At 38.2% G+C, this 15,973-nt stretch overlaps 1 protein-coding gene across 6 annotated transcripts in view; it reads left to right on the top strand.

Moving 5' to 3' along the window:
- Positions 1 to 15,973, top strand: part of INPP4B (inositol polyphosphate-4-phosphatase type II B) — a 497,007-nt gene that overhangs the window by 315,702 nt on the left and 165,332 nt on the right. For all 6 annotated transcript variants that reach the window (XR_008466520.1, XR_008466517.1, XR_008466521.1 and 3 more), the window contains 2 exons: positions 7,094 to 7,271; positions 12,479 to 12,691. Coding sequence is in view for 1 of the 6 variants with exons in the window: in XM_054201960.1 (XP_054057935.1) it covers positions 7,094 to 7,271; positions 12,479 to 12,691 (391 nt within the window). In the remaining 5 variants the exon portion in view is untranslated. The remainder of the gene's footprint in view (positions 1 to 7,093; positions 7,272 to 12,478; positions 12,692 to 15,973) is intronic.

The raw sequence follows: 15,973 nt of genomic DNA, 5'->3' as shown, positions 1-15,973 counted from the left end.
GAGAAATTTCTTTTGCTGTGGCAGTGACAACTTTATTTTGTATGCACCTGTTTGTTTAACTGCATGAGGGTGCTTTGAGGACACAACATTTCCAGGGGCAGCTTTTACAATTTAAATTTTCTGTTTTACAATGGGAGCAGCTTTTCTGAAGAGTCGGTTGAAGGAAGAAGTGACACTTTGAGATGCCAGACAGAATATAAAATGAAGAGAAAAAAAAAAATGCAGATTAAGCAGCCATTTCCTGTAGGCTACCTGAGCTGAAGACCTAGAGGAAGATGTGGGAAGAGATTATTTCTCAAGCTGATCCCAGTAGCTTTCAAGACGTTGTTAGTGCACGTGACAGAATGCCTTGCATGCCTTTGACCTTCAGGCTGATTATTAGAACAGCTTATTGAAATATTCAGCAGTGTCAGCGTATCACACAATATTCCTTGTTCAAACCTATACTTGTGGAATTAAAAGACAAGAGGAACTGTTAACTGGTAGCAAGGTTATGTCCCACTTTGCAAAAGCGTAATTGCATTTGCAATTGCCAAACCAAAACAGGAGTGAAACATATGTTTCGTGAAAGTTTGTCAAGACAAGAAGAATGTGGAAAATGTGTATCTGAAGATAGCTTTGGCATATTTTCTATTACAGAGAATATACACTTTTGTATAATATTTATTAAAAATACAGTATTTTTGCAATTCCTGTCTCATCTGTTACCACCAAGCGAGTCATATTAAAAGAAAAAAAAAAAAGGTAAATTTTTAAAAAATATGATCTCAAATAAAAGGCAGAAAAGTTTTTCTTTCAGGTGAAAAATAAGACTTAGTGGTATGTGATCTGAAGCCAGGTCCATTGCTTTATAACCCATTCACAATCTGTACTGTTCTTTATCTGCAAAAAAGAGGCAAATAAAAGGCTTTACCACTGCAAACATCAGGTATGTCTTTAAGGCATGACTCTGATATGTCTGTCCCTTTACTAGCTAGTACTGAACTTCATAAGACCAGTAAGAAAAATGGATTGTTTCTTTTTAATCTTGTTTAGGCATGATAGCATTTAAATTGAAATTATTGAAGCGTGATGATTAAGGTATGCTAAATCATTGCAGAATATTAATTACCTCTGTATGGTGTACATTTATTTTAGATTGTTTTTTTCATGATGCAGTATTGGTTTGCTTTTTATTTTTTCCTTCCTTATTTCTAACTAAAAGAGAAAGTCAGGCGTTCAGATTCAGTCTTCTAATGTCCTGCTAGTATAGATTGCTTCTCCTTCCAGCAAATGGAAGGGCTTGTCTTCTCATCAGTCTAGGTGGTACAGCAAATTATTATTTTTAGACCTCAGTTGGGCAGGTACGTTTAAGGCAGACATTCTGTAAGTTATACCCATATAATGCCTCACTGCTTGAAATGTTCATAAATTGCTTTCAAGGTGCACCAAGGACGTTTTTTTCTTATTTAAAATCTAATTTGATGATCTGTGCTTTAGCCAAAATGCTTAGACTTATGATTACAAGATTTTTAACGCCCCAGTACTAACCATCAAGAAAAAGAGAGGTGTCCCACAAGCTGCATTAGGTGCTGTGATTCACTCTGGTTTTGTACATCATTTCTAGTAAGTTCTTTAGAAACAATCCTGCTTTAAATTAGCACAAGCTTAAAGCTGGAATAGTACTGCAAAGGATTTTCTGTTGATTTTTTTTTTTTTTAAGCCATAATAATTTAATTTGGGTTTGAAGTGTCGAAAAAGACCCTTTTTTTGTTTGATGAAGCCTAGGTTTTTTGACAAGGTGTGAGGTCTACTCCTTTGCTAACATACTCATTACCAGAGATTTTGTTAATGCTGAGATCTTCAGGGTTCCTGTTACCCAAGTTTTGTAACGTTCAACCCATTTCCATTCTCCAAGGAACCTGAAATGATACTGTTTCACAGAAGATCCCAGAGATGTTGAAATAATAATGATTTCTGTTTGATCTGATGGTAACCTTTATTCTCGAAGGGAAACCACAGCCTCTCATGCATCGCACTTTTCACTGAGACGTTATTCTTTGCTAATTTTCCCCTTTTTTGTGTATGTAAGTGTGTATGCCTATATCTATGCGTGTGTGAGAGAGAAAGACTAGAGTTCATGGAGACGAACATTTTTTCGCTGACCATAAAATCAATGTATTAAGGTTTTTCGCTGAGAAACTGCCAAAGTTTGTGCTATTCCTTGAGGTATAAAAAGCTCATCACAGTATTTTCCAGCCACTGGGTTCTCTGAACAGAATTGCCTGAAGGATTTCCTTAAGCAGGTGTAAAAGAAAGGGGTCTGGGGCTGGAAAAAGAAGGGAAGAAGGAGTTGGGAGAGCTTTACATGCAAAAGTTAGACAAGACTGCATGTTTTAGAGACCAAGAAACTGTTCCGTATAGATGGACTCTAGGAGCAGCAAGGGGAGATTGGATCCATGACTTTGCCAGCGTTTCTTGTAATGCGGACTTCAGCAGGCTGCCAGGAAAAGGCTCCACTGAAAGGCACCATTTAGCCTCAGGCCTGCAGTGAGGCACAGTACCTTTTTCCTTCTGATAAGAACCATGCTTGGTTCCCCTGCAAAAGATTCTCCCCTGTGTTAAAGGCTACTTGCATCTTTCCACCAATGTAAAGATACTCTAAAATTAATTTGAAGAACAGTGGAAAGCTTTCTGTAGGCATTCAACCTTCCTGGAGTGTCTTCCTCAGAAGATTCAGTATGAGATTCACCTATGCCACTCTGGCATCTGTTCTGCTTAGGTCTCTAGAGGGCTATCGAAGGGCATCTTGACCTTCCTTTTCACTGAAACTCATGTCCCTTTACCAGTTGAAGGCATTGATGTAGAGTTATTTCAAGGGTCAGCTAGGAATGAAGAGGAAATAGAAGAGCGGCAAGAGACACTCTGTGCATTACAGCCTCAGCCGCTGCTTCAAGGTGAGGATTTGTGGAGATTTGGACTTTCACATGTAAAGGCAGATTAGACAGAACTAATAACATAATTTCGTTTTCTTCAGTATTCAAAGTTAGAATTTCAAAGTTTGCAAGGGAATCGTAAGGAAACTTTAAAAATTCATTTGAACTTCTGATGTCTCTCAGGCCTGTTTTCCAAACGTCAGCACTGATCATATGGTTTAGTCTTATTTCCTGAGGCAGTGAATTGTCCTGGATTTTTTTATATGTAATCAATTTATTTTTGATCATAACTTCCCACTTTAGACAGAATGCATGTGATGCACAAATAAGCCACTGAGTTGGTATCTTCAGTAATGTACATAAGCTTGAGGTTATTTGGAGGTAGATGTTCTTGCTGTGTACGCTTTAACTGTAGTCTTGATGTTAGCGTCTGCAGTTTTGACCGTGAAAAATGCGAGGTCAAATGTTCATTGTTGAAAGAATTTAACCCAGTCCCAGATGGTGACAATTTAACTCAGTCAAACAAATTACTCAGTTAACAGCAGGAGTGGAGTTACTCAGAGTGTCATTAAAAATTAGACATTTAGCATATTGCAGTATTTATTCTCAGGCAAAAACGTTGTTAACTTAGTTAAAATTGCAGATGTAGTCAATGTAATCTTTATTCAAATTACATGACAATGTCATTAAAGCAATTTTAAAACTGAAATGACCACTGACAGTCATGTGTACATAGCTAATGATGGTGCCAATATATGGAAGTGATTAAGTGAGATTTTATATGCTTAGTGAAAGCTTTGAAACTTAAACCCAGAAGACATTATTACAGGCTTTTTCATAAAGGTACATGACTAATAATATATTTTATGTATCAAAGGTAGATTTTCATAGTGCTGCTGATTTCACACACAGGACCTACCCATGTGGCCTTTGCCCTAATGCAAAAGTTTTTTCGTACCTGTAATTCCCTTCATCTGCATTAGGACACCTGTGAAAAGTTTCTCCATATGTTCTATTTGCAGCTGCTTCTATTAAGTAATGTTACTTATATACCATAGCTATATGCACCAGCAAGCTCTGAAAATAGTTATTTATAAGGAAATTAATTTCAGTGAATTGGAAGTAGTAATGTCTTTTTATGAATGGTAAAGCCATAGAAAATCTCAGGCTAGTCTTAGGTGCAAAAGTGTCCAGAGACAACAATTTGAAACTTCAGGTACTCCCAAACATGTTGTTTCTGAAAAATAATTATGTGTTATCTTTCTGGGGGCAAGAGGGGAAGTTGCCCTCAAATTCTGCAAGAAACTGAATATTCGGAGTCGTCTCATGCTTTCCGGGGTTCAGGAAATGTTAAAATTAGCCAAATAATGAGGTCTCATAGAACGCTTCATTCTGAAGAAAGAGTCATTCTCTCTTCACTATTTCCTTTATTTAAAACCTATGATTGACTTTATTAGAATGAGAACTACCCACAGGTTTAGTATCTCTCTTCCCTCTTTCTTTTCTTATAGCATTGTCTGTGACTTTTCTCTTGCAATATTCAGTGAAGCTTAGAGCGGTGGGAGATCAGTGAAAATGATCTGGGAATTAAAGGCTGAGGGGAATCCCAGAAAGGAGTATGTGCATGGTGAGCTTGATAACAGTGTTAGCCAGATTCAGCCTGCAAAAAGCCTGTTTGATAAAGAGAGGGAGAAACCTGAAAGGGAATTAGAGAAGATTATTCAGCACTGTGAAGTCTCAAGACTTTGAAGACTATGTCTTCACTACAATTAACATAGACTATTACTCTTTGTCCCTGCCTTGTGTACTGACAGCTTGAGAGTTGCAGTGAATGTAGAGGTAGATCTAACTTTGGAAGTTCATTTCACTGATAGTGTTGCCACCTTGAAGGTAGAGCTGTGGCTGTGTTAATTTTTTTTTTCTAGTGGCTGCTGTGTTTTGGATTTAATATGAGAATAATGTTGATAACACGTATTGTTTCAGTTGTTGCTAAGTAATGCTTACATTAGTCAAGGACTTTTTCAGCTTCCAATAGAAGCTGAGAGGGAGCACAGACAGGACAAGCTGGCCAAAAGGAATATTCCATACCATAGATATCATGCTTAGTATATAAATGGGGGTTGGCCAGGGGATGGGGATCTGCGATCACTGTTTGGCACGGGCTTGGCAGCTGATTGTCAAGTGGTGAGAGCATCTTGTGTTGTATCTCTTTATTTTCTATATTCTTTTACCACTGTTGTTGTTATTCTTATTCCTATTCCATTACTTTAGTGTTAAACTGTCTTTATCTCAACCTATGAGGTTTGGTTGGTTTTTTCCCCCCTTTCCTTTTCTCCCTCTTCTCCCTATCCTACAGGCAGGAAGGGGAGTGGGAGGAGTGAGCGAGCGGCTGTGTGGTCCTAGTTGCTGGCTGGGGTTAAACCATGACAGGCTGTTTCCTCATTTCTCAGAGGGATGGGTTTTTGCCCGGTTCATTAGAAGAGACAGTTTATATGATTCATTTTGTTGAAATATTCAGAATTCTGACCTCTGCACTGAGCAGTCTAGCAACTCATGTAGTGGACTGCAAATTGGAGATGCAGAGTAATTTTGGTGTGGCTGGTAGCATCACTGATCATGGTGAAGTTTCATTGACTCAAATGCCATTCACCCTGACTGGCTTCACAAAGAATTGTATCTAAAAATGGAGACATTGGTGAAAGACAGAAAAACAGGATGGGGTATTGTGGAATTTGGGACTGTAACTCAGAAAGTATCTAAGAAAGAGGCTTAATTTTAAGACTGCTTGAAACTATCCTTATTTGCAAAAAGACTTAAGCCTGTTAAGTTTTATAGAAGTGACTTCATTTGGACTTCTGAATGTGCATGTGTCATTTATAGAATTAAATTTAATTTCTAATTCGTAGAAAACTAATGAGGAGGAACCGGAAGGGACACTAGAAGACACAAAGGGGAAATGGGGGAGTAAAAAGATCTGGAAGAAGACTGAAATGAAAAGCAATGCGTGAAGTTCAAAGGATTGCATGAGTGTCAAAACTCAGGTCTTGATATGTGAAATTAAGAAAAAAACTAAATCAGTGGGTAAAGGGTGGAAAGACTGAAGGAAGTATAATGAAAATACACAAGAGAAAAGGGAGATAACATACAGAAACAACTGGGGAGTATTATGTACGTTGCTGTGGCGTTAGTAATATTCCAGGAATTGCTTGGTTATATTTTTTCCTGTGTTAACATTACAGGTTAATCTGAAACTGCAAAAGATTTTAGTTAGTTTCTCTGAAAGACTGCAGGAGGGCTTTATGAAGGGAAGAATTATGTACAAGAGTTTTAGGTGGGGAGATGTATACTAAAGAGAAGAACCAGCAGGTGTATGCATGCTGTTGAAAATGGTGTTTTGGAATAATGGTAGAAAAGGATATTGCATAATTAGTAAGTGTTGGGGAAAAAAATGAGGGTTAGGAAAAGAAGTCATGCAAAAGAACTGCAGTAGTTTGTGAACAATTGAAAGGAAAGTAGGAAGTTTGCAGTGTGCATTTGTGTGTTTTTGTAGTAATTAACTCCCACACCTCATTTCTGTGTCTTTTCTTGCAAATTAGACACATGGTTTTTATTGGAAATAACTCTGGTTATTAACTTCCTGGACATCACTGATGCTAATAAAAATATAATCTGGGCCACTGATCGATTAGTAAGGTAGTTTGGTTTAGTGGGACGTGTCCCTGCCTATGGCAGGGAGGTTGGAACTAGAGGATCTTTAAGGTCCCTTCCAACTCTCACCATTCTGTGATTCTATAATAGTGTGATGGGGAGTTCAGCTGGAAAAATAAGGAGCCTTAGACTCTTTGTGGTTACTACCTGACTTGGTCAAACCTTTCATTTCTCCAGAATTACATGTTTTTAAATAAATAAAAATCTGTTTTTCTTATGTTAAGATCAATCACTCAAAGCGATGATTAGGTTGAACAGTACTACTTGGTGAGTTTAGTGGTGGACAGTCTGTTATCCTCTAGTATTCAAGCAAGGATTTGGTTTTACCCTTAAAGGAAAGAGCATTTCAATGATATTGGTGAAGTTCAGGTATTTTTTACAAAACTAGTGGTAAGATTTTTATCACATTAAGCATTGTTATTAGTAGCAGAAATGATTTTGACATTATGTGACTCTTTCTGTTATTACAGTACTGGATACCAGTGTATTTACTATTCACCTGAAAACACAGCCAAGGCAAAAGAAGTTCTCAGCAACATCAATCATCTACAACCTCTCATATCAAGCCATGCAGACCTGCTGCTTAACTCCGCAAGCCAGCATTCTCCAGACAGCCTGAAGAATTCTTTAAAGATGCTTTCAGAAAAAGTAAGATTCAAATCTTCACAGCAATGGAAAACGGAATAACCAAGTCTCTAACTGCTGGGATTTTTTTTCTGCATAAATTGACTTTCTCAGCATCAGGAAATGTTAAATAAGCTCTGCTAAAATAAGCTTCAAAATGTTGCTTATCAGAAAAAGAATATTACTTAGCATTTCTGTAGGCTTTCCATGTAGAAAATTAATGAAATCTATAAAGGTTGTCTTTATTTGAAAGTATAATTAATTTAATTTCATATGTCTTTGTTATCCTCTAGTGGCCACATACTGGGGTTTATCAAAAATAGATTATTGTAAATAATTTCGTGGGATGATAAAAGGTTATTTTATTTCTTTTTCTGTGATACTTCAAACTACTGCTTGTGGGAGGTAGTTCAAGCCAGGTTTATGCGTAAGGTTTAGAATAATAGCGTGATCAGAAATGGTGATGCAGTCTGGAAGGAGAAGCTAGGAAGCTGGCGCCAGGAGGTCTCCAATTTTAATCCTCTTTCTCCTGTTATATTCCTTTGTAGCTGTAGGCCCTTCTTCATCTTAGTTTCTTTAGCTCTAAGTTAAGGAAGATAATATTTTCCACCTGTCTCACAGAGTGATATTGGAGATTAGCTGAAGTCTGAAGTACCTTTAAGCATATGTTATACTATAAAAATATTAAGCACTATGGCTAAGACCAGAGGGGTTGAAAAAAGTTTCCCATCGCTTCATGGGCCATACCTTCTGTAATGTGATCTCAATGTGGCTTAATAACACTGTCAATAACCGTTTCCATATATCTTCAACTATTGGGAAGTGGCAACCCCTGTGGTCTGTTGAGCACTATTATCCCAGCAGTACGTTGTTCACTGGGAGAGCTTCAAATCTGAATATTGAGCTCAGCCACATACTGTGAAGGCATTGCATTGGAGCCATGGGGGAGATAAATGTTGCTCTCGGTTACAGACGTGTAAATCCACAGTAACGCTGAGAACACTGGAGTCACTATGAATGTCAGGAATATACAGGAAAGTAGAATTCAGCCTGGAAATGAAGGGGAGGAATTTAGCAGGGGGGGCGGTTGTGGCAATTATAGCATACCTTTCCATGTAGTACTGAAGGAGGTAATTTTTAGCTGTGCAGAGAAAAAGTGGGGGTGCTCTGTTAGTGGTTAGTTCAAAGAAATATGCGTGCATAAGTAAAGCAAATCAAACTAAGAAGTGTTTGCTCTGAAGCCTCGAGACTCGGTTGCTAAGGAATCTGTATGTTAGCTACAGCCATTTGCCCTCACCACCCTTGCCTGTCTGGGCAGGAGGAGTGGATGGTAGCTGCAGGCAGCTGTGATGCTAACCCAGTGTTTGAACCATAGCCCGTTGAGGAGTCTGACTACAGAAAAGGGCCAAAAAAGACAATCCATTCCTTTTGGAAAAGTCACAGATATTTTAAATTTATAGCTGGTGTTTCAGTTGTGTATGTTCATATTAACTTTTCAGGGCCAGGATTAAATTGCTGGTTAGTATATGAGCACAGGCTTCCAGAAGTGGAAGCAGGAGTGTCAACTGATATAGTCCACCTGACAGCCCATAGTTTCAATCTACCTTTTGCTGGAAGAGATTAATCGAATTGTCTAAGCAACTGCTGCATAAACAGTTGAATACTTCACTGTCTATTCCCAAACGTACTCTGAGGAGAAGATGATAATTGAGAAAGGAGGTGGGACCATTGCTGAGGAAGCTGGTGTGGAGGGACAGCTGCTTGTAAAGGAGGGAAGAGAGTTGGGGAGGAGAGGAAAGACCAAGAAACCACTTCAGGGAAGGTTGATATTAAGTTTCAAAAACCTACACTGAGTGAACGCACACAGTGCTGCAATTAAATCACTCACGGTTAATACAAAGCATCATCTCAATATCCTAAGAAAACCTCTCTATATAGTCTGGTATGGGAGAACCAAGGCTAACAGCATGTTCCTGGTTATATTTAAGGTAGGTTGCCATGCTCTTCTGCATAGAATTATGTTATGCCTACCTGTATTCTTGAGGCGTATGAGGTGCTTCTGCTCTCCCACATTTTGTATACTTTTTATATGTAAAAAAGAAATGTTCTGTTACATTTTAACTTGATAGAAATTTAGAAATTAAACAGCTGTTTGAAGAAGTTGTAAAAATGATTTGCCTGGTGATTCATTACCTCATTTATTAAAAAGCATAGCACTTCTTATTTTAAGATAATGTTAAGTTTGATATATCGAATAATTTTTTCTAAAAACATTAGGTAGCAGTGAGTATACCTGAGCTATCAATAATGTGAATTACAGTTAAGTATTTCTGTTAGAAATGGAAGGACTGGCTGCATGCATTGAAAGTGGAAAATTAAATCAAATAATTCCACTGCTGCTTCTTAAATTGAGCTTATTTTCTCATGTTAATCATGGTTTTACTTCTCCATATATGATTTGCAATTTACTGTTGTGTTTTCCTGAGACTAACCTTTTATCAACACTTTCTGTTAATTGATTAAGGAAGCCTGTAGCTGTCGACAAGTGTATCAGCATTTGCAGCTTGCAGAAGGCTTGATAAATTCATTTTCCAGCTATGCCTGTCTTTGTTTGCAGAAATATTCTTTAGTCAAGTATCTAAAAGAATTTGCAAAGTTTCCATTCCTTTGTATAGACTTGTTTTGTGATTTCAATACAATTTTATAAATAGTGATGTTCTGCAAATTTAGCTGTACTGAGCTGTAGGAAAATGTAGTTAAAATGTAGATTGTTGTTAAACCAATGGAATCCTTGATACAGAAGCATTTTAGTCTCTATATGGAAAAACGGAGGTTTGCTTCCCATGGCAGTTTGCTTTTTAAAACTAATTTTCCCTGTAAAATATTTATATTAAATTAAATTACTTAAACTTTTCAGATAGTTACCTAATATATATTTCAATCATAGTGGGCATTCCTTACTTTAAGTTGTCCGATACAATTGTCTGAAATTTAAGGCTTTTTTGAGTCTACCATGTCTGATGCAGAGACCTGAAACGATCTCAAGCAGATTTTGAGGGCGAGGGGAGGTACAAAACCTCAGCAAAACCTTGATGTTGTCATTTCTAAGGACAGACAAGTAAAGTCATTTGCACTCTCTTGACGTAGAACTGTAGAAGAGTCCTGAAGGGGAGCTCTGCTGTTACCAGGCAAGAAAAGGCAACTCTACAAGACTCAAGTCACCTCTTCTTTATAGAAGATTGGTAGGATTTGCTAGCAATGTTCTCCAAAGACTACATATTCTCTGAGTATGCACCATGTGGAGGCTGAAAATGTAGAAAACTGAAATTGTCCTATAGTGCAGTTCAGGACTGCCATGAGGCAGACCTGAAGGGCTGCATATAAGAAAACTGTCTCTGTTTAAGCACCCTTTCCCTCAGGCACCAAGTTAGTAAGGAGGATACAGGATGGGTCTGGTAAAATTGCCGGGGAGATGAATCGTGTTGCCAAGCCTAATCACTAAAGAATCCTAAATTAGGTCTGAAGGAAGTCCTGATGTTGGTTTAAAAAATTGTAACTTAGCTTAGATATCCCTAAGGTTCTTATTTTTGAGTTTTATTTGCAATAAATTTTTAGCCTTTCTATGTGCAACCACTAAGGATCAAAACTAGCTTTTTCCTAAACATCATAAAAATGGTAAAAGGCAGAAACTTCTCAAGCAGGTCCCTAACCCAGAAGCTGAAGCTTTAAGAAAACCATCAGTTATTTAGAGCATTATGGTCTAAGTGTCATTAAACCTTTGGGGGGTGTTGAAACAGGAAAGCAAGAAAAATAAGTTGTGTAGGAGCAGAGGCATACAAAAGGGGAGCAAGTATTAGCAAAAAGGGATGGAATAAGAATAGGAGTAAGAAGTGCAAACACTGGGAGAAAGATTTCCAGGAAGATAGATGCTGACACTTAAAACTTGATTGGTTGGGACTTTTTTGCTGCTTCTCCTCCCGGTTTTGCATACGAAGCATGAAGGGGCTGAACGAAGCTTGGCTGGACAACCTTTATTTCTAGCATTTCCTAGCTTTGTGTGACTGCTTGCTTAGGCTGGTTGCTCTGACTCTTAGCTACCTACTTTTCCTGTTTAATTAGGATTGTGTGCACAAAGGCAGTTCAGCATCTGAATCTGCACGTGACAGTCCACTATGTTCTGGGTTAAATAGGAAGGCAAGTAAATCTCACTGACCTGGGGTAAATAAATGCAGGCAATTGTGCTGTGAAGGAAATGTGGAACAGTGTTTCATCGTCACCTGTGAACCGGGGCCTGTGACCGGGGAGAGGAGCTCTGGCAGTCTGGGTGGGATGTGCTGGATGGGGTATGGTGGCAGGGTACGTGCTCTCCCCACTCCCATAGATGAATCCTGTTTAACGTAGTGTGTGACCGCAGGAGATGGGCACGTGTGGCAGACTGGTGGCAACAACAAGTGCTGTTACGTGGAGACAGAGTCTTGAGATGCTAAAGACCATATACAGCAAGCATTTTCCTCCTCACACTGGGGAGGAAGGGAAATAAATAATGCAGGGAGGCTGGAGGTTTTTAAAAATACGGTAAACTTCCAGCTGTCAGAGTCAACAAGAAGGGTTTAGAAAAATGATATAGTGATTGAATAACATCCTCAGAGAGCCTGGAAAAACTACTTCAAGGATTCCTTTCTTTAAAAATAAGTAAAATAAAGCTAGAAATCAGGCGTCATCACCTGCCCTGATACCTGGGTAGATACCTACACGTACCAAAATTTATCTCTGGAAACACTGCTTTTGCAGATACTGCAATTTCAGCAGAGTAGTGTGTTGTTAGTTAAGAAGATCCTTAAATTTGTTAGTTATGTTTTATCTGACACATAGTCAGAAATTATTGAGCAGTGGTTGCTTGCTCTTGGAACTGCTTCTTGTAGAGACTCGTCTCTGCAGGCAAAATTTGAAACTCTAATAAAATAGGATTGTGTGAAAAGATGATGATCTCTATGACAGATACTGTACTTTTGTGTTAATCTTTAGAACAATGGGATTGTAGAATGTGATGATGTCCCAAAAATCCTTGATTTTTTTCCTCATTATTTGTTGGTCTACTTTGTTTTCTGCTTCTCAGGCTGGCCTGAAACAAATATCCACTCTGCCTAAGGGTAATTTAGTGTTATAATAGCTATGTTGCAGTATTGCATTCTTTGGTCTAACCTTTTCATTCATTTGTGTTTTTTTTCTAGACAGAGTTATTTGTGCACGCATTTAAGGATCAGCTGGTCAGAAGTGCCCTTTTAGCACTATACACGGCCCGGCCTGGCTGTCCCCTTAAGAAACCAGCCGTGCCTAGGAACAGCGCAGAGGAGGGGGGCGATTTACAGCATCAGGACCATCCTTCTCAGATTAAAAGACAGGACTCTATACCCCATCATTCCGAGTATGATGAGGAAGAGTGGGTAAGTAGTCAGAATTTCTTCGTTGGTATGCAATCCTAAACCCTACAAATCAGCATAAACAAATACAAGCCCTAAGTGTACATTTTATTGTAGGGGGGAGGAGGGGGGAAAGACTGCAAAACCGTGAACTAATATTTTTCAGATGCATTGTATATTTTGAAACTAACTTGAAAGAATTTTCTTAAGTACAGTGTGCTTCTACGTGACTGCTTGGTTGTGCATATAACAGTGAGGATGATGAGTATCTGCTTGCCCAGACAGGAAAATAGTCTTTCTTTGCTCTTACTTGAGTTCTTTTTGCTAGTTAGGCAGATGTAAGGAGACTGGAATGGCATACACTATTATGAGGAGAGGGTTTTTTTGTTTTGTTTTTCCCCTAAGACTGAATATAAATAGTTTAAATACACATGAATTAATCCTTAGCAAAACAGAGCTGTTTTCCCTTAAACTCTGTTCTTAGAGGAAGTCTGAGATTGCATAAAAGAATGAATCATGGCTTTTAGATTTTAACATTCTTAGCATATCTTTCAAAGATATGTATTATTTATATGGCTGAGATTTTATACATTAATTATTTTGGTGGATGTGTTCATAATAGATCTGCTTCTTTGTTATATAGACCCTGAACTCAAGCTATTTTTATTCAGTTCAGGCTCATACTTTCAGTTCATCCCTGTATTCTCATAAACGTAAAGGATGCCAGCATATTAATCTCTATTGTAAATAATTAATAACATGTGTGAGCCACAGTGCTTGCACCTGAACTGTGATTTTTATCCATATCACAAATAAGGGAAGAAGAATCTATTTATTCTACAGAAAAGATAATTATCTCCAACCCCATGCATTGAATAGTCATGAGATTTAAACAATAAATAAATAACTCATTCTTTTATTTGTGTTCTGAGTTTAGAACTTTGAATTCACTTTTTCATGTTTTCTCAACAACCTGAGGGGCTAGAATGGTTCTTCTTTCCTTGAAATGAAAGCCAAAATATTTGTTTCCAACTGTTGAAACATTCAGGAAAATAAATATCACAATAGATTTGTTAAAACGGAGCATTGGAGAAATAGAATTTTTGTGCCAGTTGTGTTTTAATTTAGTACTTCTGTCTCTGCAGGGAAGCTAGCTTTACTGTATTTCATTATTGAATTTTTAAAAATTTTGTTTCTACTGGGTGCTTGGTCCTCATCTATTAAAACATATAAGCACATTATTTTGAAGTCTACCTATTTTTTCCACTGAATTAGTAAGATTACCTGCTTGATTGAAATTAAGTGTATCTTTAAGTATTTTCAGAGTTAAACTGAGTCAGAGTCACTGTCAAACGTGAGGCAGTATAAATCTTAGAGAAATTTTGGTTTTTTGTAAATTTGAAAGAGTAGGCTTCCATTATTTTTCAGTTCTTTCTCTCAATGGCGGGAATGAATAATGCAGCCTTTAATGATCAAATTGTCATTAGCATGATGAAAAAAGAAAGAATAATCACATGTAAAATTTGAAAAAATGCTTAGTTTACTCTGAAAGTCAACTATAAAGGAGAAAAACTTTGCGATACATTGCTTTGTATGCACAGTGTTGGGGTGTGTCCCCCTCCCGCTATTAATAAGTGTTAGAGTTGCATTTTACAATTGGAATTTCAATTTTAATTTTGCCCAAAATCTAAATCAGTGACATCCAACAACTCTCTAAGCTGACCCTGTTCCTTCCACTTCCAATGACTGCATTATCTTAACCACCATCACAAAAGTGAATTCAAGGCAGCGTTTAAAAACTAGGTGAGATCCACCCCCTTCCCTGGCATCCAAATATACCTTTAAGGAATAACTCCCAATTTCTTAACTGAAGAGTGCCCTTTCACTGAGTGACCAGTATTTTCCAAAAAGCCACCTTCTCAATAGCAATACTGTGTTGCACCTCTCTTCTTTGATACCAAGTACAAATGTTCATCCCAGAATAGCTGACAGCAGTATTTATATTGGTGCACTGCACGTAGGCAGTAGGCATTACCGTTGAAGGAAAAATATTTAACTTGAGAGTTTTACAGTGCCTCTGGGTAGATATTCTCTTCTCCTCTTGCCAGCTGCTTCTGCTATCCTAGAACCTCCCTGCAGGAGGGAACACAGCATGTTGTCATGTATAATACAAGAAAAGGTGGGCCCATTGCCACTTGGAGACGTTTCTGCTCTACATTTCTGACTGACTGGTTAATGTGTTTGGAGCTACAAAGGACAGATAAAATGGCATTTCCAATAAGCTGTGTGCAAATCCTGACACGGTACTTGGGCGCGGGTCTGAAATACTGACCTGTGTATGATATATTCCATTCCAAAGCACTGTCGCATCACAAGAGGGTGTTAATCATGCACATTAGTTATTTGCGTTATCTATGAGCATACTTCAAAAGCACCTTAAGTTAGTATATGTCTATCAACCCGCATGAAGGAGACACCGTATCTTCAGAGCACTGGGGAATGTGGTTGCTGTGTGATACTTGGCACAAGTAAAGCACGCAAATGTAGTGGTGTATATGGAAGGACAAGAGATGACTGAGGAGCTCTGTAGTGAATTTAGAAAGCCTGAGAATCCTGTAAAAACAAAAAGACAGGCTCTGGGGCTCCGCTGTGCAGTGCTTAGGAGGATGACATCCAGTCAGGTGCAATGACAAGAAAATAGTTTCCACGCCTGCTCTCTGAAATGAGGGAGTTGAATTGCCTTTTAGTAATATTTTCACAGTGGATGGAAATTAATTACATTTTTTGAATTGGGTGGATGAAGACAATTATTTTACAGGTTTATTTTTAAGTTTCCTAAGAAAAGTGCCCAGCTTCGTGATGCCAAAGCCCTTGCTCCCTCTCACTTGCCCATCTGTAAAAAAGCCAGATATACAATAATAAGAGTGAGCTTTCCGTCAACAGATGTTGATGAATTTTGCTTCTAAACCCTCGGGGAATGTTTATGTGAATATTGTATAGACATCATCTTGATGCTGGGTTAATAGTTGGTTTGAAAAGAGAAAAGCGTTCTTTCCAAAGTGAAACAAGGGCTCATATTTGTGTTGCTTGTGCAATAACTCCAGATGCTCATTAAGAGTTTAACGCTCTTTGTGTTGGGATTAAACTCCCCCAACAGAGGGAGGAAGGGAAATTACGTTGCTGCAGCCACGCTGAGCAGCTTGAGTTCCTATACCTCAGCAACTCCAGTGACTAGAAAGACTGAAATTCCCTGCTACTCTGGTAAACCTCGCAGCTATTTCGGGCTAGAATTTTTACTATTTGCAG

This window comes from Rissa tridactyla, chromosome 5, assembly GCF_028500815.1.
Source record: "Rissa tridactyla isolate bRisTri1 chromosome 5, bRisTri1.patW.cur.20221130, whole genome shotgun sequence".
Lineage (NCBI taxonomy): Eukaryota > Metazoa > Chordata > Aves > Charadriiformes > Laridae > Rissa > Rissa tridactyla.
This window is presented reverse-complemented; position numbering and strand designations above follow the sequence as displayed.